The sequence below is a fragment of the Macaca mulatta genome, chromosome 11 (genome assembly GCF_049350105.2).
Source record: "Macaca mulatta isolate MMU2019108-1 chromosome 11, T2T-MMU8v2.0, whole genome shotgun sequence".
NCBI lineage: Eukaryota > Metazoa > Chordata > Mammalia > Primates > Cercopithecidae > Macaca > Macaca mulatta.
In genome coordinates, this window is record NC_133416.1 from 24,825,906 (window position 1) to 24,851,943 (window position 26,038).

General features: G+C 34.8%; 1 protein-coding gene across 12 annotated transcripts in view; it reads right to left on the bottom strand.

Annotated features, from left to right (window-relative positions):
• Nucleotides 1-3,738: 3,738 nt before the first annotated feature.
• C2CD5 (C2 calcium dependent domain containing 5) overlaps nt 3,739-26,038 on the bottom strand; it is a 94,697-nt gene continuing 72,397 nt past the window's right edge. For 3 of the 12 annotated variants that reach the window (XM_077953709.1, XM_077953705.1, XM_077953711.1), the window contains 6 exons: nt 25,004-25,090; nt 14,622-14,672; nt 13,620-13,691; nt 12,085-12,275; nt 9,023-9,169; nt 3,739-5,038 (listed from right to left, as the gene is read on the bottom strand). In XM_077953709.1, coding sequence (XP_077809835.1) covers nt 4,907-5,038; nt 9,023-9,169; nt 12,085-12,275; nt 13,620-13,691; nt 14,622-14,672; nt 25,004-25,090 — 680 coding nt within the window. In that variant the 3' untranslated portion in view covers nt 3,739-4,906. Of the gene's footprint in view, nt 5,039-9,022; nt 9,170-12,084; nt 12,276-13,619; nt 13,722-14,621; nt 14,673-25,003; nt 25,091-26,038 lie in introns of all 12 variants that reach the window. The other 9 variants (XM_015151273.3, XM_077953708.1, XM_077953712.1 and 6 more) reach the window with 4 other exon arrangements.

Genomic DNA, 26,038 nt, shown 5'->3' on the forward strand with positions numbered 1-26,038 from the left:
TATTTAAAAATATAGTCTTTAAAAAAAAACTCCAGTGAACAAATGTTTATTTAGAAGGATTTTTACAGACAAGAGTCTTACTTTCAAAAAGCAGAGGAACCACTTTTATATTTTTATTTTTTATATGTAAAAATATAGTCTTTGTTGGAGAGTACATGGAGAAAAGGGAAACTTGCACGCTGTTGATAAGAATATAAATTAGTACAGCCATTATGGAAAAGAGTCTGGAGGCTTCCCAAAAAATTGAAAATAGAACTACCATATGATCCAGCAATCCCACTACTCTGCATGCTTCCAAGGGATATGAAATCAGTATGTCAAAGAGGTATCTGCACTCCAATGTTCATTAACAGCGTTTTTCACAATAGCCAAGTTATGAAATCAACCTAAGTGTCCATAAACAGATAAGTGGATAGAGAAAATATAGTATCTATACACAATGGGACACTATTCAGTCTTTAAAAATAAGGAAATTCAGCCATTTTCAACAACATGAATGAACCTGGAAAACACAATGTTAAGTAAAATAAGCCAGGAAAGAATGACAAATACCACATGATCTTACATAGTATATGTGAAATTTTAAAAAGTTGAACTCATAGAAGTAGATAGTAGAATGGTGGTTGCCAGAGGTGGGGTATTAGGAGATGTTGGTCAAAGGATACAAAATTCCAATTAAATAGGAGGAATAAGTTCAAGAGATCTATCGTACACATAGTGACTACAGTTAATAATGTATTGCGTTCTTGAAAATTGCTAAGAGAAGTAGATTCTCAGTGGTCCCACCACAAAAGAAAAAAGTGTGAATTAGCTCAATTTAATAAAAAAAAAAGCTAGTTAACTCAATTTAATCATTCCACAATGTATACATAATTTAAAACAACTGTTGTAGATTAATATCTGCAATCTTTTCTATTAAAAAACCTCAAAAAATTATATAATTATATATCCAATTTATATAAATTCAGATATCAATATAGGTATGTTACTATATAATTTATATATATAATTATGTTATATATAAATATTAAATATATATTATATATTAGTTATATATTAATAATTAACAATCTGTTAACTAAATATATATATTTATAAACATAAATGTTGATTTATATTAATTATATAAATATAACTATGTTTTTATATTAATTATATAAATCTATTTATATTTAATTATATATATATATATAAAAAGAGAGAGAGAGCGATTGAGTCTTTATAGCGCCTTGACTTTTCTATTAGAAAGAAACCAAACTTTTTAGGATAATATTTATCCAACCATTCCTAACATTTTCTTCAGCGTGGTTCCTTATTCATCCTGGGGTCAAAGAAGTGGTTTCAATAAACCCCCTGAAGTAGTATGCAAAAGTTCATGTGTATGCTTATTTTGGGGGACAAAAAAGGTCCAGAGCTTAGATCAGATTATCAAAAGTACTCTGAAAAAGACCCTCCTCTGAAGGAAAAAGGAAAAAAAGACAGTTTGTAAATAGATGTGTTGCTTCCACACAACACACATTTTTATGCTTCCACGTCTTTATGCACCTGGTGCCATGAGATTCGGTGGCGTATTGGAAAGAGGATAGGTTTTGATCTTCCAGACTTCTGACTCAAGCTAAACTGGCTAAGTAGTAATGACATTTATGGAAATAAGACATAGTAAATTTTTACTGATAGAGACATACTGACATAGGAGCAATTCAAGATGTATGAAAATTGATGAAGCTTAAGGACAGCCCCCATAGAGGTCAATTTCATTAAGAAGCTGAAAGAAGGAAAGATGGTCACACTGTCCATAATAAAAAGTATAGATATTGTAAAAAGTTACTGTAAAGACAGACAACAAAATAGGGGGGGAATTGTCTCACACAGCAGATTAAGTATTAACAAGAAAAAGTCAACTCCATATGACAGAAATTTCGATTTTCACAAAAAAAGTGCAAACTCAAATGCAAAACAGCTCGATTATTCCCACTGGCCAAAAACGTTGTCCATGCATAGATGCATCTCAAAAGCATTATGCCAAACGAAAGTTGCCGAGCACAAGATCCCATTGACATGGAAGAGGGAGTAGACTGACTGCGGAGGGACACCAGGGAACTTTATTGGTGATGGAAACGTTCCATACTTGGTTACATGATGTATATTTGCCAAGCTCAAACTACACACTTAAAATAGATGAATTTTGTTGAATTTAAATTATATCTAACAGATTTTTCAAAATATGTAAGGATACACACTCGGTTATTAACATGGATTGGAAGGGATGTGATAGGGAAGAAGAGAAAACCAGGCAAAAAGGTAAAAAATAAAACTACTCTAAACATTGTTTATATAATCCCATTTATGCACTTATGAAAAAGCTGTATGCATAAAAAAAAACTTTTGCCAAATACTTAATACTGCAATCCAATACTTCTATCTTTGGCATGTTCAAATTCAGGGGCGGAACAGGTGATAAAAGCCAGATGATAATGGATCATGGGAGAGGAGGTGGAGGAAGTGGGACAATGAGTTCCTTTAAATTGAGTCATTTCCCCTTGGAGCAGCGATGAAAGATGAAGGGCATGTTAGACCTGCTGTAAATGCTGTAAACTGGCCTATTTCCAAAAGAGTAAGTCCTAGCATGTCCATTACACATGCTCATGTTTCAGGGATAATCTACACATAGTGAAAGAGCAGCAGCTCTTGGGGTGTTGGGTAACATTAGCCTTTCTGGAAGGAACCAATCTTGGTCCAGATGATTGTGCTTCAAAGGTGGCCCACAGGAGCAAACAGGCCCATGTGAGCAAATACGCAGCAAGTCTGGGTGGTTAAGGAAACTCCAGCTTTGACAGAAATCAGTCTGGGTCTCACCATGAGTATACAATTGTTCATACTAAAATAGAGATAATCCCACCTGGCTTGTTTTATGAATTATCGTACACAGGACATGGCACAAAACAGCCAATTAGCAATGGCTGTATTATTCCTTTGCCTAGAAAAGACTCTGGAGCACACTATGCAATCACTGAACAGCTGCTCGACGGACAAATGGCTGGACGAATGGATGGATGGATGAATAAACTGGGAATACCAAATTCCAGTGAGCTACTTTTCCTGACTTGAGCTAAAATACTGTCTCCTTTGGGAAGTACCTCTATTTCAAGCTACACTCCCATTTTCTCACTTACTAGTGTAGGTTTTAGAGCCAAGTTGCCTGTGCTTGAATCTTGGCTGCTATTTACTGTCTTTGGGGCAACTCACATAAACTCTCAATTCTGCTTCCTCAACTATAAACTGGTGCTTAACAATAAGGTTTCCATAAGGATTAAAAGAGTTAATACGAAAACATCTTTATTAGACTGGCTGCCCACAGTAAGCATTCAATAAATATTAGCAATTATTAAAATACTGCACTACCACATCTTACAAATTACTTACCTGTGTAAACACTGACTTTAAGCTCTATGAGAGGAAGAACTTTTGTGTTTCATTCACTGCCTAAAACTGTGCCCTACCATCTAGCAGGCATTTAATAGTTGTTGAATGAATACCTACCTAACCTGAAACAATAAAAGAGCCAAAATTGCAAACACACACCCCTTCCAAAATTAAGGCCAGGGCCTTGCATTTAATAGGTGCTCAATAGATGTTTGTTGACTGAAGAAATGAATGGAGATGATCAGATAGAAAGTGATTCAGAAAACTGACAGTGGTATATGATGGAAGTAAAAAAGAGATTTAGGAATATTCCAGTTTATTTTTATAAACTTTTTATTTAAAAAATAAAATTATAAACAAAATACAGAAAAATATTGACACCTGTGATAACAAAGAAATGACTCTTAAGGGCCGTTTGTTGTCCTGGGAGGAAAAATCGTAAGTGTTATAAAGAAATATTACTGTGCAAAGGAGGAATGTAATATTTAAGGTTCATTTACAACAGGTATTTGGCATCGACAGAAGAAGTCTTTCTATGTATACATTCAACATTTTGCAGCCTATTTACATTCAAGTTACATTTCCAAATTCTATGCCAAATACAGTCTAACTCACCATCAAAAATCCCTCAGATATTACTAAAATCCTGTTTATTTGGTAGGAGTGCAATATTATCTTATTAGAAAATAATTTTATGTTCCTACTAAGTCACCTGTATTTTTACTACTTCAACAAAATTCACTGACATTTTCATCCCAGTTGAAGTCAAGTCTCTTTTAGCCGAATACTAACTCAAATATTGCCAGTTATAAAATTATATAATAATCTTTTCCTCTCTCCTTAGAGACAGTATTAAAACTTTCAGTGAAAGGACACCAGCTATGACAGATTATTTTCTTTTATAGGAGTTAGGATGTATTACAGATACAAGTTCCAGAATTTTAACTTGTTTTCAAAAGATGGCTGAAGCACTTTTCCCTTTCAGTTGTTACCAAATTCCTCATCAAAATAAAACACATTCAGAAATCTACATAGTAGTTTTTTGAAAACTTTTCTCCGTTGTCCCCACACATTTCTCAAATCAGACTGCTTACTCACTAACAACTGGAGAATCTCTTGCTTAGTTTTTCTAAATTACACTACAGTAGCTATCCTAATTTCCTGACAACCTTCCCATTTCATTTTTTAAATTATGATTTTATTAAAATCAACATAAATTACAAAGGTTCCATCTTTGCTACAGTTCTTTTAAAAATTTATCTTAACTTACTGAAGGGTCAAGATCCCACAGGGCCTGTCTAGAACAGGCAAACAAAATGTCAAGATTAGAAAATTCTCATGCCTCCAAAAGACTCCAGGCAAATAAAATCTACTCAATTCTTCCTTATTTATCTCAAGTTCAATTTTAAGTCTAAGAAGATAATGACAAAATAACAGAGATTGATGAATTTCATTTAGTTGAACTCTTTTTTCCTAATTTTCCTCAGGTTGTAACTTCGCCTTCAGTACATGATGACTGGCAGTTGGTAGTAGGTTGCTGAGATGACACCACTTCTAAGTCAGATTCACGAACAAAAACCACTGCATCACCACTTACATTTATAAGACACTGTGCCTATAAGAACAATAAACAGGACAGGTTCAGTTATACTCAACACATTCATACTCTTCTGTTACACAAGGGGCAGTGCTGTACAGCCAAAAAAGCACAGGCTTCTAAATTTTAGGATAAAGATAGACAATCCAACAGAAAAATGAGAAAAGGGCAAGAGGGCAATTCACAGGAAAGAAAACTCAAGGAGCTCCTGTGAACATATGAAAACATATTCAAGCCCTCTATTAGAGATACATAATTAAAATGACGACGAGACACCACTTCATATATATTGGCAAAAAATGTAAAAGTTGGATGTTACCAAGTGTTAACAAAGACACGGGACAACAGCAACATACTTAACACTGCAGTGGGAAGTGCAACCATCCTGAAAAGAACCATCTCCTAAAGCAGAAAAAGAACACACTGCATGATCCATTAAATCCATGTATATGTGTTCCCTAGAGAAATCTTGGACATGTATGCAACAAAGATTAATAAGTGACTTTTCACTGCATCATGTTTAGCAAAACACTAGAAACAAACTAAATGCCCATCAAAAGGGAAATGAAAATAAACTGTGGAATATTCATATCTGAAATACTATATGGAAGTGAAAAATGACCTAAAGCTCAATCAATATGGGTAAATATTATGATGAATTAACAAAAGCAATTTGCAAAATGACATATACAATATAAAATCATTTACATAACTATATATATCCTTATATATTTATATAAAGTGCAAAATATCTCAATGAAGGGGAACTTTGGAAATCTCCATGAAAATTACAAAGGTACTACTTTTGACCTAGCAATTCTGTTTTAAGAAATTTTCCCTACAGAGATGCTCACACTTGTGCTAATCACTTATGTATCACATTGTTTTTGTAGCACTGTATGTATTAGCACAACATTTACTGAAAACAACCTAAATGTTTATCAGTAGGGGACTAATTAAAGAAATTCCGATCGACATATACCATGGAGTGTTATGTGGTTGTAACAAACATAAAGGTAATCTTTATGTCCTGAAATGAAAACCTTGCCAAGAAAAATCAGCTGAAAGAGCAAGCTGAGAAGCAGTATGTACTGTAAAGCTATCACTTATATTAAACCGGAAAATAAAAGAATATATATTTGCTTGTATGTATAAAATCTCTCTGGTTACATAGTTTGGAGTGTTACATCTCTAGAAGTTACCAAAAAGAAAAATTTGGTTGCATGTGGGGAGGAAAACTGACTGGCTGGAACAGCAGACAAGGAGAGACTCTTCCATTCATACCTTTTTGAATTTTTAATCATGTACTATCTATTCAAAAATATATTAAAACATTTTAGATACAAAATAAGACTACAATTAATTTTTTTAAGATATAAAAGCATGCATAGGAATGACAAAATTAAGATAGTTCATTCAGTATGAAGAGGAAATAGGCCCACTGAGGCTTCAACCATATTTTTAAGACTTTATTTCTTAAGCTGTGGGTTGTAAGAATGTCTGTGTGCAGTTCTCTACATTTTTTGTGTACATGCAAGATCTCACATAAAAGTGGGGGGAGAAGCTAATGACATAAATCATGGCACCTGATATGATGTGTGCACCTCAGTGGTAATCAGCCGTTGATAGTTATCATTTAGGTACAGAGGAAGAGGGCTGGTAGTGGAAAATCTGGGTATATTCTAGCTTTTCTATTTATAGCCTCAAACCAAACTTGTTTTTTAACCCTCAGTTTTTTCACCTACAAAATGGAGTTAATATCACCACTACAAAGTACCAGAAATGGGAGAAAAAAAAAAAAAAAAAAAGCACAGTTCATTTGGAAAACCAAACAATTCAATCTACGTCTTGGGTATGTTAGGAGAGGTGAGGGGGGCAACAGATGAGTCTGAAAAGGTAGAAGACCTGAGAACGTGGAAGACCTTGTAGGACATATTAAGAAGCATGACTTTGTCTTGTGAGAAATCATTGAAGACAAACATTTAAAAGATAATAGTAACAACCTTTACAGTGCTTACTATCCACCAGGCACAAAGCACATTACATATATTAACTCATGATTTCCCCAATTTTTATCCCAATGTCATAGATGAGAAAACTGAGGCACAGATAGAAGTTTTGTTCTGGATAAGCTGATTTTGAGGCATTTGTTAAGGTGCTAATTAAGTCAGTGAACAAGTTGTATAAATTTAACACTGGGAAAAACCCAAAACTACAAATCTCATTCTCAAATACAAAGTAATGAAGCAAAAAAGGATTCTTAAACTAGGGAAAATCCTCTTATATCAAATAAATTATTACAAAGAAGTACCCAGTTGAATATAATTTCAAGATCTAATAGATGCTTTCTTTATGACCAGATAATACCAAATTGTATCAAACACTCCTGCTCAGGATGTGCCTGGTTTCCATTCTACTTCCACTTTCAAATGATCTGTGTATAGGTAGTTCTCAGCGCTCCTGGTTTTCCTTCTGCCTTTCTCACTGTTCCTTTCTCAATCTTTCTTCTCCCCATGTACCCCTTTTGACCACTCCACACAATCTCCTTCACTCCAGATCTTATCAATAAGCTGGTTGCAAATCCAGAACTGCAGTAGCCTCACTGAGCTTTAGATATGCCCCAATTATCTACCAAAAATCCTCCTAGGATGTTTCATAACTTCCCTTCTCCCTCTAACGTGCCTTAGCCATTGCCAAAATTTATCAGAAGGTTGTCTCATAGTTTTGTTTATCACTATTTTTCTTCAACATCTTCTTAATGAAGTTTAACATACCATGAGTTATGAAAATGTGTAAACTATCAAGAAAACCTGAAAAGAACTTAGTAAATGAAGTACCCTTCTGAAGAAATTGATTAAACTTCATGACTTCAAAATAAAACTAAAACCAGTCAGGTGTGGTGCCATGTGCCAGTAGTCCCAGCCACTAGGGAAGCTGAGATGGGAAGATCGCTTGAGCTCAGGAGTTCGAGTTTAGCCTGGGTAATATGGCAAAACTCTATCTCTTAAATAAAGCTAAAACAATTTTGCATTTCCATAATGTCTTATCAAACTGCTTTTATATTTATGACAACAACTCACTTTCACTGTAAGATAATTTTATTAATGAAAAAAACAATGATACTAAGAATTTAAATGATTTGTCTTTGGTTACAATTATCCAGATGTACAGGTAGGGCAAAAAATATATATATATACACACACATCTATTCATTTTTACTCCTGCTTAGATGATAAGTAATTAGTCTATATTAGAGCTTCTTAAGCTCTGTGTCTGCCAAGATATTGATCCCCTCTGCTCTCAGGGGAGTAACCTGGGTCAGAAACCCAGGGCCAATTACCAGCAGCCACATACAGCTTCATGCATTTACCACAGTATACCAGTGGACCACAGAAATAGGATTTTTGATGTGTGCCAAGAGAAGCAGGTTGGGAAGAACTGCGTTTAAGGTATTTCACACTATTTAGTATAGTTAATTAATTTTTTAAAAATTTTAACAATTTTAAGTGAGTTATTATCTTAACACAAAATTTAGAAATTTATTTTAAGATTTAAACTAACTGCTTTCATCCCCATTAACAGAATACACTACTTATTAGAAATAAGCAAGCACTTTGGTCTCACTATGATATACTCTTCATTAGTAAGGCAGCTAAAACTGGACAGCATCATAGTCCAAACTAAAGGACATCTTTAGCTCTCCTCAGTTAGCTATCACTGTATTCCAAACACTTACCAAAAAGAGGGTGGAGACAGTAACTCAGGAGGACAAATTCCAGACGTGATTAATAATAATACCTAGTTACCTGAAATGCCGAAATAGCATGTATTGACTTGTGACTATGTATGACCATGGTTATTAAGAAATTCATTAAAATGTCTTACACATCTAGACTCAAAGGGTTCTAAAGAGCAATTCTCTTTTGGAGGGGGTTAGGGGTAGGAAGCCATGGAAGAAATTCTCAGGTTCCCGCCAATCAGGAATTTTTAACTGCATCTTACCTGGTTTTTATTTGGATTCTCCATGAAGACACACTGCTTCATTATGTAGGAGACAACAGCATTCCCTCCTAACGCAGCAACATGAGCTCTCACCATTGCAAACACTTCAGCAATAAAAGCATGGAGAAAACCACTGACTCCTCCTTCCTAAATAATAACACACAGGAAAATCATACCATAGATACACGTGTATGGATATAGGAATATATGCAAAATGTCAAAGAATATATATTAAAACATCCTAAATTATCTTAATATACCAAATAACTTAAACTTCCCTCACAATGGGGATTTACTGAATGAACAAACTTGACTGAACACATGTCCAGGCAAGGATTTACTACATTTACTTTACAGATGATAAAACTGAAGCCCGGAGAATTTGTAACTTGCCCATGACTAGCTATGATCAAACAGCTAGTAAGTAAATGGCAGGGCAAGAATTCAAATTGTGCCTCCACCTTCAACATCTCCATTAAATCATGCTCATCATCATTAAAACAAATTGATGATAAGCCTAAACAATAAAACTTACCTGCTATCCATATCTCTCATTCTGAACCTGAACCATGTTCAATCAAACTTGCCTTTTTTTCAGTTTCTCAAATGCACAAGCACTTTTCCTACCTCAGGCTCACTGGCACATGTTGCTCCTGAAGACTTTTCACTCAGGGTTTTTTTTGTTTTTTCCACAGAACAACTCATTCACTCCTTGGTCCCAATTTACCTATAATGTCTTCAGAGATACCTTCTCTGACTGTGAACTATAAGTTGAATTCCTCTGTTACATTCTCTGATAGCCTCTGTTCAATTTCTTTATATTACTTACTCTCCCTAGTAATTAGATACTAATTATATGATTATTTGTTTTTATCTACCATGCTCCAGTTCTACTAGATTGTAAGTTCCATTAGGTCAGGGACTGTATCTGTTTTGCATACAACTATATGCTAACATCTAGTTCAACAGGTGCATATAATAAGAATTCTATACATAACTGTTAGGAAATAAAATCCAGTAGTTCAGGGTACTTTTTCCATATTCAAAAACAAGGAAAACAGAAATCAAAGGCTAGTCAATAGCTTAAAATGCTTTTCAACCTAGGTTTCCACAAATTCTATTGTACTTATTTACAGTCTAGGAGGAAATTTCCAACTTTAAACTGGAAGGGGAAAAATCCCTCTTTCTGAAAAGCCTGAGGATGCTACATATAGTTTTGTAAAGATATCTCTTGTTGTAGTTAAGGAATTAAGGGAGTTGCTTCAGCCTGCCTCCAACTCAATCATAGTTCAGTATATTTTTCTTTGACTTTTATCAATTTCCTCCTGTTTATTAAATCAAAACATTCTGATGACACAGTAGCTCTGTAGAGGATTAATTTAAAAAATATTAATTAACTGTAAGGAAACAACTCAGGCAATTAACACATTTGGAATATTGTGCTACACAGTTAATATTATAAGTTTCTGTTGATGGAAAATCCACCAAGAAGCAACATTTTGAGGTATGGGAGCTTAAGTATCAAGAAGGCTTAGGAAATAAAATTTTATGGATTCAAAATAGTGTAATATCCATGTGCTACCAAGATCAAGTAGAAAGGTTAATTCATAATACATGCCAGCTTTTCGCACCAAATCTTTGTCAAATGTAAATGGATGTAGAGAAGTATCATCTATTTTAATTCTCTATCAAAAGGTTTTTGAGAATATCTTGATAGTTTATTTTTCATCTTAACATAATTAAGAGTGATATAAAAACTAATTTATCTTTTTTTGGGGGAGGAGAGAGTCTCACTCTGTCACCTAGGCTGGAGTGCAATGGTGCAATCTCAGCTCACTGCAACCTCCACCTCTCATGTTCAAGCAATTCTTGTACCTCAGCCTCCCGAGCAGCTGGGATTACAGGCATGTGACACCACGCCTGGCTAATTTTTCTATTTTTAGTAGAGAAGGGGTTTTGTCATGTTGGCCAGGCTGGTCTCGAACTGCTGGCCTCAAGCAATCTACCCGCCTCGGCCTCCCAAAGTGGTGAGATTACAGGCGTGAGCCACCATGCCTGGCCTAATTTACCTCAAAGAAAACATCCATCTAAGTAATTAAATAATCTGTCAGAAGCTATTCATTTACACAAAACATATTGTGTTTACTCTGTGCCAGCTACTGTGCTAGGCGCAGGATGGTATGTTATTAAAGATAGCGTGCAGGCTGTTATTCCTAAGAAAGTATAGAAACACTGCTGGTGAAAAAGGGCACAGCTAAGTGTGCCTTATTCGTCTTTATAATGAATATACTTTTTAAAAATACAAACTGCAGCTAAAGTAAAATTTGAAAAGATTATTGGACGTCACACTTCAGTAATTAAAAAATTTCCCTATTCACAATATTAATTTGCTTGGTAGCCCCTGTTCCTTAACATATGACATTATATAATTTTTTTAAGTTTAAATTCCTGTGTTATAAAAGATATAACAGGCTGACTCTGATTCTGAACTTTTTCCACATCAAGTAAAATATTACAACTTGTTATTTAAAAACCAAATTAAAGTTTAATGATACTCAGTGTGAGATAAGATTGAAGAAATGTCATCCTCATACACTAATGGAGAGAGTAAAAGATGAGCAGCTTCATTCCTTTCTCAGTAGGAAGAAACAGCAGAGCTAAATTACATAAAGTATCTCTTTAGACATATATCCATAATAGAGTCCTCTATTATTTCTAAATGTGATCTGTCAAAAGTTGCTAAATTACTGAGAAAATGAAGCTGTTCTTTCAGGGCTATTTTAAACCTCTATTTGAACACAGATATTTGTTTTATTTACTATATGATAAGGTTCTAAGATTTTTAACAATAAATAGGTTTAAAACTAACACAATTCTTGTGATAATTCTAGCTGCTAAATGAAATAAACTCTAGACTCAATCCAGATAAATTATTAAAATATAAATAAATATTTGTAAGTTATTTTTGGCAAAACAACAATTTGAAACTTGTCTGGTTTTGTTACTAAATCTTCAATCAGAGAAAACTCAAAAAAACAATGAAATAACTTCTATAAAATTACCTCCCGAAGAGAAGTAGTCTCTCGAATAAAAAACATGTTAATTATCCCAAGATACTTAGTTATTTTTGCTCCAGGAATAAAAGAAAGAGGTGTCATCTTAACAACCCCAACTGTGGAATTTGCACAAGGTGGAGCAGAACGATTCCGGAAATTTCCATCACCCACTGGACTTGCTTTTTCAACTGTCACGGCTAAAATTGGAGAAAGAGGAGAAAACATTCAGAACAGACGCTGGTAACACAATTATTCCCTGAGGTTTCCAAATAAGTGGTGACAACATTCAGCTGTCTGTGAGGCTAAGCCATGTCATGAAAGAAAAGAAATTATCATGCACTGCATGCAATTAAAAAAGAGAGACAGAAAAACATGAGAGGAAATGCTGGAATGGAATTCTTTTGGAAGAAAAATGGCATTCCTGCAAAAGAAAATGTTGATGCAGTATAGCTACACACACAATGATTGGTTATAAAGTGAAGAAAAAGAAAAAGCGGCAGAGCATTAAAATTATCTGCTGTAGGAACAAATTATTACAAGGAGAGTGTGAAAGTTGTTATATTTCCCAGCGCAATTTTTCCATCTTTTTCAGACGACTTCATCATTGTCAACTTGTAGATAAACCTTATGTTATCTAATTGTAAGATATTTGCTTTTTCCAAACCTTTTTGAAAACCAACTCATAGTTTTAAAAGCTTAACACAATGACCTCTGCTAGCTAAAAGCTGGTTGTTTATAAAGTAAAAAAAAAAAAAAAAAAAAAAAAAAACCAATAGCTACCACTTATTAAATAACTGCCATAAGACAGACATATATATATCTAATCCTTACAACAACCCAGAAACATAGGCTATCATCATCATCCCCATTTTATGCATGAGGAAATGGAAGCTTAGAGAAGTTAAGTAACTTGCCCAAGGTCTGATAGCTATTAAAATGGCACTTCTAGGATTCAGAACCAGATCTGGCTGGTTTCACATCCTATGTTATTTCCTGTGAAATGTAGTTTTTTCCCCTTCTAATATACAGTAAGCTCTTTCACTCAAATACATTTACCTCAAAATTTACCAAAACACATGGGGTAAAGATAACATATAAGTAATGATTCTGATTCTAGCAGTAAGGTAATAACTACTTTCTCTCCAGAAATTCTTTATTCGTTTAGCCCTCTGCATATCACACTTAATAAACCAACAGATGCCACATACTAAATAGTACCTTGGGTCCTGGAAGAATGTCTCTTCAATAAGAGAGTTGGTAATTTATTTTCAACTAGAACAATATAATATCTATTTATATACTTTTAAAAATGCCTGCACAAAAAGGAAAATTTTAAAAACACAATTCTATAGGTAAAACTAATAAATCTAAAGGCCTTTCAAAAGCTTTTCCTAAATGACCCTTAGAGTCTGCAGCTTTCACACTCTAATACATGATGGATTGGCAATGTTATTACTGGGTAGTAAGGTCTAGCTTTTACCACTGGGAAATCAGGGATATGTTTCTCAGATTATCATAATGTGGTAGAAACATCCGCCTACTTGTCTTAATTGATCCACGCCTTATGGTCTGAGCTTTCAGTTTAATGAGCTCTATCCAGCTGCTGCATCTGTCTGCAAAGGAACTGTAATCAACTGACGTTGCTGAAAACACAGACAGAAAACAAAAGAAAAAACAAAGAAAAAAATATGGATGATGTCTCTTACTCGTCTTAACACTCCTTTCGATGATGTAATTTAACTGTAACTCAGAAAAAGAACGGTCCTTTTCAAGTCAGATAAGAGAGAGAGTAAAGAGTCAAGCTTTAGACACTGATTTGTCCAAAACCAAGTTCTCAGTTAGCAGGCTGAGCATTTTTGGTGATGTCATAGTTGTGTGGTCTCTTAGGGAGAGCCTGATTGGGGTCTAACATAAATATCAGTGAAAGGACCACAAACTGCATTTTAACTAACTTTATTTCCTACTCTTCTTAATTTATAATATTTCAGTTGTTCCTATTTTATAATCAAAACTTTGTGAATAATTCATTTCCCTAGTTTTACCCTAAAATTTAAAAAAAGAGAGAATCAAATGTTGAAGAACACATTTAAAAAAGTTACTAGTTGACTTATCTGTTATTAAAATATCTTCTACAGTTAGTAAGAGGAAAACCAAAGGGCCATTTTTGTTAATGTTTTGTTTCCATGTCTGATTTTGGGCAATGAAGCCTCTGATAATACGGGGTTGGGGCAGGTGTGAGCCTCACAAGTTCCCCCTTTTTAAAAGAATAACTTTTACTACTGCTAAGCTGGGAAGAAATTTTAAGGAGCTAAAATTTTATGCTTAGAAACTGGGAAACCATTAACATACTAAAAAATTTAAATATTAGTTTAATTGATGTTTTTTAAAAGAACATATTCTACCTACAAAAAAAAAAAAGAAAGCCAGATTTTGGTGTCTATGCCATATTGTCCAGTGCATTTCTTTGATGTCTATAATTTCATGCACCACCAAACTAGAATTTTACACCTTTGGTGACTATTTGCTTAATTAGACAAACTCACCTCTCTGTGCAGCTGGTATACCTGAGTTAGAACTTGCACTCTCCAGGTGTTCTAATAAGACAATATGAACAACATTAGCTCGGATGCTAAGTACAAGCCAGTACCTCTTCTTTGTTATTTGTTAATACCTCTATAAGCCAGAAGAATAGGAGGAAATCTTTATGGCTTCATTGCAAAAGCAAACCAAATAAAAGCATTTAGGTTTAAAATGCAGTTTCTATTGACACATGAAAACTAGCTCAGTTCATAAATACCATGCCAAAGGAGACTACTTGCTTACTATAACACAAAAAAAGTTTCAGAAACTTCATAGTCACAAGAAAATATAAACATAGTAACAAATGTGAGTATGATGAAAGCAGGATGTGAGACCTGGCAGAGAAAAGGGCCAATGTGTTGGGAAGAATAGCTGAAATGAAACATAGAGGGGAAATGTTTGCTGTGGGGGAGAGCCTGTAAGATTAAAAATTACAGACAAGATAATGATTATGCTTCATAGATCAGCATAAGCTGCTCCCTAGTCTTAACTCTCCTCACCACCACCTTCTTCATTCAAGGACTTCGATATCAACAGCTCCCTCTGGTGGTATCAAGACTTTGCAAAACTAAAAAATGAGTTATCACAGAGATAACTAGGAATCCCAGGCAGTATCACTCCCTTTCCAGTAACCTCATAACAGTAGCATCCAGAATTTTCCCTGATATTTTTTATTACAGGTATTTAAGGTATTGTACAAATTTAAATAGCACTATAAAAAAACTTCATAATTTTTAATGCTCATGTTCTACCCACATTAGAATATTTAAAGTTTTGTTTGAAAGAATTTTACAACTAAAAGAATAGTGTTGCCAATTGAGAAATAACTCATGAAAAGCACTGAGAATAATTTCGGTTGGCCAGTTTAAGTATAGATAAATTGATAGATACAATTTTTTAATTTCTACTTAATGTGTTGATTTGATAACATGCTGAAATTTAAAAAACTTTTCAAAACATTATTTGTACAGAATGTTTCTACCATAGAATATTGCTGCTAATTGAAAATCCAATGCAAGTATCTCACCACGACCCACCAACACAATTTTTTTTTTTTTTTGAGACGGACTTTTAGTCTTGTTGCCCAGGTGGGAGGGTAGTGGCACGGTCTCAGCTCACTGCAACCTCCACCTCCCAGATTCAAGTGATTCTCCGGCCTCAGCCTCCCAAGTAGCTGGGATTACAGGCGCCCACCACCACACCCGGCTAATTTTTTTATATTTTTAGTAGAGATGGGTTTTACCATGTTGGCCAGGCTGGTCTCGAACTCCTGACCTCAGGTAATCCGCCTGCCTCGGCCTCCCAAAGTGGTGGGATTATAGGTGTGAGCCACCACACCTGGCCCACAGTTTTTATAAAGCAATTGACCACTAGCTAATACTGCAGCATATACAGAACTGATAAATAAAAGGGATCACCAGGTGGAGTTCACGAAAGGCCTGTGAGGATACCACGCTGTGGACATGCCCTGACCATCATGCTCGCTGACTGGAGATCTAGATAGGAAAAGTCCTCCTGATTCAGGATCTTGAGGGACTTTGGAAGTCTAGATGAGACCTACAGAAAGACCAGCACAGAGCTGACACTCAGAGGCTTACCTGATCTGCAGGGACACTCAGCACAGAAATAGACTCAATTGAGAGACTGGGACACCAACTGTCCTACCCCTAACTTACATATCCCGAGAGGGTCCTGAGGCTCTCATATGTCTTGTGCAGTATAGATTTGGTTGGTGTAGAATTACAGAACATATAGCTGGTATTAGGAATTCCGTGCATTTTTTTAAACTGCAGGGGAAAGAGGAATGGCTTAAAAATTTCTGAAAAATCACTAAAACTAAAATCTTTTGTATACCTTGATATTATCTGAGTAATATCGAATTCCCTAGTAGGAACTGCGTATATTTTAATGGCAAATGTACAAAGAAAGAGCTTACCTGAGTATGTATTAAGTATCTGTTCCCATCTCTAATATCAAGTGGAAAAAACAAGGTACACAATGATATGTAAAATACTTGTGTTTTTTAAAAAGGATGAATAGAGTATCTTTGAAAGACAGACAGCAAACTGTTAAAAGTAGTTGCCTCTTGGGGAAGAAAATGGAGAAGGGAGCTTTATTCTGGACTATATGATTTTTGTAGTATTTGAATTTTTCGCGATATACATGTATTACTTTTACCCCACAAAATTTATAAAGGGTGAAGAGGGAAAAAAGGGAGGGAAAATGTTTATTCCCTGCCCTCAAATATGAATGTATCTGAATAAAAATCTGAAAACCAAAGTTTTTAAGGGAGAAGATTTTGATTTCACTTAGGGAGAGCAGGTTCATCTTTTAACATGCTTGCTATCTTGCTATCTCCCAGAAAAAAAAGGCCCAAGAGGCCCAAGGCCAGCTGGTCCCAGCAGCAGATAGACATCAGCACCTTGGACTGGTTTGAATACCTCAAATGTCTGATGACCTCAAACTCCCAGGCCCTCTGCTCCTCCTGATCAGAGTTTGGCTTCTCAGGTGACAGGCTTTTCAAAAGAGAAGGTACTGCAGATACATGCAGTCTGGCTCACTGACAAACTGGGAGTTCTGATTTAAAAGAAATAAAACAATATGCAATCTCTAGGCTAATACTAATTTAAAAACAACATATTTCATTATTCAAGGGTAGAAATCTCCTCAAGTCTTTCAGACTTTGTTGAGTTGTGCTCACTTGTGTGCCATTTGTAGATCTATATGGAAGAGTCTGAAACAAATGCTTTTCATGTCAGATCTCCCTTCTAGCTGCAGAGTCTCAAGCCACACAACAGTCCACTTCTCTTATAATTTGGTTTCCCATTTAATACAAGAAGAAGATTATTTTGCATTTTTTTTAAAGTCACCATTAAGTGATAACCCTGCAAGCCCCAAATAAATGACCCTAGAAACTTAGCAAAGCAAAACAGGGCTATGGTTTATTATTCCCCTAGTGCACTCTAGCAATATTTAACAAGCCCTGTGTCTAGTGGTGTGAGAGGGAAACTAACCCAGGTTGAAAGCAATTTAGTGGAAATGAGCATATTATTGACAAAAATGATTCTTCCTCCCTCAAACAGACAATCTCCAGTGCATCTAAAGTCTGAGACTTTTCCATTCTTCTAAATAACTTGTCGTAATCAATGGCAAAGGTATTTGTTAGCTGCAGTAATTATTTGAATGTATGTGCCCTCCAAAACTCGTTGAAATTTAACTGTCATTGTAACAGTACTAAGAAGTAGAACATTCTGGCCAGGGGCAGTGTACCTGAAATCCCAGCAATTTGGGAAACTGAAGTGGGCAGGTACGTTGAGCTCAGGAGCTCAAGGCCAGCCTGGGCAACATGTTGAAACCCCATCACTACGATAAAATATAAACATTAGAAAGGCGAGGGGGTGCTAGTGGTCCCAGCTACTCAGGAGGCTGAGGTGGGAGGATCGCTTGAGCCCAGGAGGTAAAGGCTGCAGTGAGCCAAGATCGCAGCACTGCACTCCAGCGTGCGGGACAGAGTGACACCCTGTCTCAAAAAAAAAAAAAAGGCCGGACGGTGGCTCATGCCTGTAATCCCAGCACTTTGGGAGGCCAAGGCAGGTGGATCACTTGAGGTCAGGAGTTCGAGACCAGCCTGGTCAATATGGTGAAACCCTGTCTCTACTAAAAATACAAAAAAAAAAAAAAAAAAAAAAATTAGCCAGGCATGGTGGCAGGCACCTATAATCCCAGCTACTTGGGAGGCTGAGGCAGGAGAATCACTTGAACCCGGGAGGCAAAGGTTGCAGTGAACTGAGATTGTGCCTCTGCACTCCAACCTTCGCGATAGAGGGAGACTCCATCTCAAAAAAAAAAAAAAAAAAGAAAGAAAAAAAAAAAGTAGGACATTTAAGGCCTGATTAGGCCAGATCTCCACCCTCGTGGATGGGATTAGTGCCATTATAAAAAGGGAGGTTTGACCTCCTCGTGCTCTCTTTTTGCCCTTCTGCCCTGTGATAACGCAGCAAGAAGGCCCCAGCCAGATGCTGGTACCTTGATATTGGACTTCCAACCTCCAAAACTGAGAGCCAATAAATGCCTGTTCTTTATAAATTACACAGTCTCAAGTGTTTTGTCACAGTAGTACCAAACAAAGATAAATACAGTAATAAATTTCTATACTGATCAGTACCTTTTCTGACTACTCACTTTATATCATTAGAATTTACAGATCATCTTTGCTCTAAATAATTAAAAAATATTTGAGAAAATCTTATCTGAATGTCTTTTAAAAATTATTAAAACTAAAAAAGTTACTATAAATGATTAACTAGTTACTACAAAAGTTAACTACAGTTACTACAAATGATTCTCTGGCAGATTAAAATTGAGAGTCATTATAATTTATGTTTTATTTTCCTATTTAAACATTCTCAGTTTTATTATGATCAAACCTGGGTTTTATGTTTCTTTAGGAATTTCCATCAATCGATACTGCATTGATTAGTTATGCTTTATAAGTATAAAATCTAACTTCATGACTGGGGTAGACAAATGATATACCTAAACATTCAGTATCAACCTGATCTATAACAATACTCAAATATTGACGAATTGATAAGGAAACTGCCATATTACAGTTACAAATTACTAAGGCATACCTAAAGATAAAACTAGCTTCAATTTGGACAGTTTACAAGGGAAAAATTCAACTGTGATACCTCGGTAGTACATATATTAGATAACAAAGACAATTAACTTCCCTATTTGGGTCATTTAAGTTTCTAATTAAAGGTGTACGACATCCTAAACCACTTGTCTTTCTTCTTCAATCTGCTTCTTACATTTTCCTGCTTCCATTTCCAAGCATGCAATCCCCCTCTCACTCCTATCTTTTATAGCTTCTCTTCCACATAATCCGTTTTCTGTCAGTAACTCAATGCAATTTTTCTTTGCTTTTTACTCCCTCTTCCTCTAACCATGGATTTCACTGTCCTCAAGCTGCCTTGAAGAAGCTACTGAGATAAAGATTCTTTATTCCTACTTCTCCATCAATTTTTTTCCTTCCTTCCTTACCTTTCCTTTCCTTTCTCCTCTCCCTCCCCTCCCCTCCCTTCCCTTCCCTTCCTTTCCATCCTTCCTTTCCTTCCTTCCTTCCCATTTCTTGGATGAGTTTTTCACACATTTTCCTCTAGTTAGTTTCTGGTTTCTGCATTTTCTTCCCCCGAGCATCTCTTTCCTTTTAAAACTTGCCATTGATTATTTGGCCATCCAATAACATCAAGAATTTTAGCAGCTTTTTATTGTTGCTGACACTTGGTCATAGTGACAAAATGTATTTTTTTTTTAAATAGTAACAACAGACATGCAATGGACTATTAATATATAAAAATGCTTTTAATTAGTATAAGGAATTATATATAGTCATAAGAATTCAAACTATTAGTTGGTAGGAAAAGTAAAAGATAACTTCTGTATTTTTTACAAATGTACACTTCTAATTGCTAGTTTAAAATAATGTGAGCAAGACATTAAATTCAAACAGTTAAACTATTTTAAAATCAAATCTGTGAGAGAGACTGTCTCTAAAAAGAAAAAAATCTAATTTGGTTTAACAAAGAAAAAGTAACTCTTCTAGCCTACAATAAAAAACTTCTGATGTAGACACCTAATTTTGAAGTACAATGTATTGTGGGTATAAGCCAACTTGTTTTCTTTTATATTGAAATCCAAATTCTAACCTATGCTTGCCACAGCAGTCAGCAGCTAATGTAATGAATAGAGTATTCCTGCTAGCCTATAGCTTATGCCACTGAACATGAGGAAAGTACTCTAGTAAAAGCAAAAGGAAAGCAGGAAACAAGATGGGTATTTAAAAATATATACATATCTTCTATACAGTTTCACTCAACGGTATTTAAAACTAAAATTGACTTAATTAAACCTTTTTAATTTTTAAACGATCAGTGTTTTATGAAAACTATTATCCTACCTTAGGTAATATTTTTTTAAGAACTTGAAATATATTTAAAGTGGTATATGATTTATACACACTTGTCTAATCTAAGTTCTTAAGCCCTACAATACAGCAACTAATAGCTCAAGATATAAGCCTTTAGATATTTCTCTGAAGTAATATGCTAACCTTTTATAAAAATTACATGTATAAAATTCTGGAGATAAACTGAAATCTATGAGACAAATCTTGCCGATTTTTTTTACTCTTCTCCCAGATTACCTCAACCCAGACTCCCCCCATTTTGCTCATTCTTTTTTTCTTTCTATCTATCTATCTATCCATCCATACATACATACATTATTTTTAAAGTCTCTTGAAAATCATTTCAGAGAAAAACTCAGGTTTGGATATCAATGATGAGAAAAAAACATGAAAATTGTATTAAAAGTTTGCTATAGCTATCATTTTTCTCATATCACACTCTTGTATAAACATAAATAATTTATGTTGATATCATATCATCTATCCTTTAATAAATTATTTAAGCTCAGCACCAGTTAATATATCAAATCAGAAAAATCAAGATAACCAGCAAGGTAACACCAAATCAACCATAAATTTGAGACATACATCAAACTACTTTGTTACCTTTAAAAACAAAACCAAATATAATAAATGATGGAAAGAAAAAATTGAACATGGATGGACAATTCAGGCCGAGGCTTACTCTACACAGTGAAATAAGATACACATTATCGAACATTTCTTTACATGACATTCACCCATTTTCAATAACACAAAAAGACAATGAAAGGTTTATCTACAAGTAAAAAGATGGAAGTATTAATAAACACACTATGCTTAGACTAATCCCCTAGCCAATATAAAAGGAAATAAAAAATTTTAACAATCATCCTATTTGTGATTAAAAACATGAAATATACTCTGGAATTCAAAGTTACTGAAAGTAAAAAAAAAAAAGCTATCAGCTTATTCAACTTAACAAAACAATTTAAAAACTATACTTTTATTTATCAGCATTAGTAATTGACTTTTAAGCCTCTTATGGATGCATATTTTATAAAGCAGACAAATCTTCTGAGCATTTATCCTTAACACTCTTACCTTCCTCTCTTCCTGCCTATTTCCACTAAATGGCAATGCTTAAATTTTTCCAGACATTGCCTTCTGTCATGTTACAACACTCGATTACTCCATTTTTAAGACTCTATTATATTTTTCAGGCCTTTTCAAAACCTATCTTACTCTCAAATTTTCCAAAACATTTTGAGATAACTTTAAAAACTATATTTAGCCCATGTCCTCCTGAAAAGACTTGAGGAAGCACAAGACAATAAATAAGCATGGAACACAAACCACAATTCACAAAACTACAGAAATATTGACAGAAAGGTACAGATATACTTTTAAGTGTTTACTGATGATTTTACAATGCAATATTCAAGGAAAAGCACATAGGTTTTACAGTTAAGCACTTAGTATAAAAAGTTTTACATATATTAGTATTAGATGTGATGGTCTGATGATGATGATGATGACAATAAAGGGTGGCATGATCAATCAATGGTTTTCAAACTTTTTGAGACCCTTTCTTCAAGTGAAATCACATACGGAAGATGGATATAAAAACACATGGAATCAAAGCTGCTGTTTCAGAAAAGTAGGGGATCCAGACACCTACCCTCAATCCCATCCTTCTCTGCTCCCTTTCACCCTGCCTCCTGGAAGGCCATGAGGTACCTCTGACAAACCTCTATGGTTCAGAGGAGCAGAATTTAAAATTAAAATTATTGGTTTAATTGATTAAAAGTTATTTGAAATCATTATTTATTTATTTATTTATTTTTTCTTGAGACAGGGTCACTCTGTCGCCCAGGCTGGAGTGCAGTGGCACAATCACAGCTTACTGTAGCCTCAACCTCCCTGGGTTCAGGTGATTCTACCACCCAGCTTCCTCGGTAGCTAGGACCACAGGCACATCACCATGCATGACTAATTTTTGTATTTTTTGTAGAGAAGAGACTCCTAGGCTCAAGCAATCCGCCTGCTTCGGCCTCCCAAAGTGCTGGGATTACAGGTATGAGTCACCGCACCCAGCTGAACACATGTAAATTACAGAAGCTCAGTGTGACCTTGAGGACTAATTTAGCTTTTGATTTACTTTTCAAAAATGGGAATATGTTAATAATTGAAGAACCATAAACTACAGAAACCCAAGGAATTTTAAAGGTTAGAGAGAATCTTAATCTTTTCACATTTTACACATGAGGAGCTGAGGCTCAAAGAGGTTAAGCAATTGGTCCAAGTTCTCACACCTAATCCACAGCAGAACTGAGAGAAAAACACAGGTCGGTTGCTTTTCCAACCTACCTCATGGTCCCTCTCCATTCTCCCTAAAATGAGTTGCAAATATTTTAGGTACTGTTCAAATAGGACTTACTATACTCAAATTCTTATTTTCTTGTTTTTTAGTTCACAAAGTATCATTTTGCATACCACATACTAACGATCACATAAGCACCAGTTATAATTCCTTTGAAAACATTTTGAAAGCTACTGCAGAAGTGGAAAGTTGTCTTTATAGATAAGTCAAACTTAGAAAGCTTAAATCTAATCTTCTGCAAAATTCAGTAGGTATTAACAATATAGTAAAACAGAGTTAACAGGGACCCCAAGTCCACAAATACCTTTTCCTACAGAATAACAATCAATCAAACCTTTGTTGATTAGGTTTTAGGTTTTTTTGTTTTTGGGGGGTTTTTCTGGCCCCTATTGCAGGGTAAGGATGTAAGGATAAATGAAATTATACCTAGAAGTGATATGGAACTAACCATGAACAAAAACAAATTTCTGTATAAAGTAGATGTTAAAGAAAAAAAAAAAACTTGCTGTATAGTGAGTTCAAGAAAGACTTTTCTTCTTTTTGAGAGAGGGTCTCCCCCTATCTCCCAGGCTGGAGTACTGTGGCACAATCACAGCTCACTGTAGCCTTAACCTCCTGGGATCAAGCAATCCTCCCACCTCATCCTCCTTCGTAGCTAGGATCACAGGTGTACACCACCACATGCAGCTAATTATTTATTTTTTGTAGAGTTGGGGTCTCACTATGTTGCCCAGGCTGGTCTTAAACTCCTGGATTCAAGCAATGTTCTCGCCTCAGCCTCTCAAAGTGCTGGGATTACAGGTATGAGCCAACAGGCCTGGCCCAAGGAAGACTCTTGACAGTTCTGCTTTCTGCCTGGAGGCTGTATTTAATTCATAAATCTGAACTCACATTCCCTTTGAATTTGATTTTTCCTCTCTATTCTTTCAAGGATATTGAGATATGCTACAATTCTCTATGGAGTTCTAAATCAGAATTTTAGGTGATGACAGAAAGGAAAAAGGATCACAGTTACCACGTTACAAAGTTCAGAATCTGGAAGCAGCTTATTTTTCATCTTCGAAATATAAGACAAGTTCTATTTATCTACTAAACAGACTTTGTACTGATTTAATAAAGATTCTGTTGACATATACGTAAAGTGAATATAAAACTATTCTGTATTATACATAATTTGGTATCAAATAACGAGTAGGAATCATAAAATAATATCCATTGTATTATAAGACATAAAAGTTGAATAGCTGATTTCAAATAACTATATCATTTCTCAAAACAAACTTAGTGAAAAACACATACTATATTTATCTAATACATAATGCTACAAAATAAGGTATAGTAATTTTAATTTTTTTGTAATAAAAATTATACTAAAATCAGATGAGAAAGGAAAACAATACCTCCCACTTTTCTCCAAAGATTATGCAGATCAAAATAGATTTATTGCTATTAAAGTAAGGAGCTATCAATTTGCACCGGAAAAAAAAAATTGCAGTGTCTTATATAAGTACATAACAATGTTCTTCAATTATCGCCACAGCAAAGACCGGAAGCTCATCCCTTTCTCACTTGTACTACTCCCACTCAAAACCTCTTCATATATCCTCTGAAAAAAAAAGCATTCTGTTGTCCAGGAAAATCCAAAACTTTTTGTGAAGGTTTAATTGTTGCTGGAAAAAACTTACCAAATATAATATAAATATCAAGTATTCTATGTGTGAATAGTTACAGTGGGAAATCCAAACCTTTGAAAATAAAGCTTTAACACATTAAGGTATGAGAATGGAATATCACAGGAAAAATTACCTTAATACCTTATAATGAAATTACTTGAGAAATTAAAATAAGAGGAACATTAATTTATCCCCTTTATGAATATGAAGAAACATATAATGAGGGAATGAAGGATACATTTTCACCTCAAGGTAGTAAGATTGTCTATAATGAAGAAGCAGTGAAAGGAACTAGAAACTAGGATTTGTGTTTGCTTTTTCCCTTACTTAACCAACCTTTAACTGGTGGAAAAGGATGAGAATGAAGTGAATCTGAACACAGTTCCAGTGGAAACTGTAAAAGTTCTTCATTATCTGTAGAGGCTAGAAAGGCAAGAAAAATACCAGTTATTTAGTAATGATCTATTATTAATTTTTTTAAATTAAGAATCTGTGACAACATACATATACATATTCTCAGCTCCACCTTCCCGCCCCAATTTATTCTGGTCATTTTCTCCCTGATTTCTCCCATGGAAATCCTTCATCTACATGATGCTGAGACTGGTGCTATCTTCCCTGGTATGACTATTGTGAGGCTTTAAGAAATTAATATCTGTAAGTAATTTAGCACAGTGCTTTGCAAATAATAAATGCTAGATAATAATAATTAATATCCTACACTTTGTCCATTACTAGTTTTTAGGCCACTTAAACTGGTTACATGTCTTCTTTGACAAATATCGGAACACATAATCATTTAATACATCTACCTGACATTAACTCACTGCTCAAATCTTATCAATGCTATATATGTAGAATGTAATCAACTTTTAAAAGTTTAGGACTAATCATGAATATTTCATTTAGCCAGTAAGTCATTCGAACTATACAAGAAAGTATAGTATCCCTCATTATGTGTTTTTCAGAACACATAGTTTCCAGTAATTTGGATTTCTTCAGAATATATTACGAATACTACTTTCTAAATTTTACTGGATTAAGGCCACCTCTGTGAATCTGTTGAACACTATGGAACTTGTCCTGAAAATAATACACAGGCACACAATTGTGCTTACTACATCAGTAGGTCCTCAGATGCCTTGAAGACCTTGCCAGAGATCGTAGTACAGAAACCCTTATATTACTGCAGAATTAGTATGCTATAATTTAAGTCTAAAAAACCCAGCAGCATTCCCTATGTAAATATCAGTCAAATACCACCTAGTCATGTATGAAAAATATCAAGTCAGCCATATGCTTATCCACACAGTTATCTTCACAAAGATGAACAGAAAAAGCAGCAAATATTCTTCAAGGAACAAGTAATTT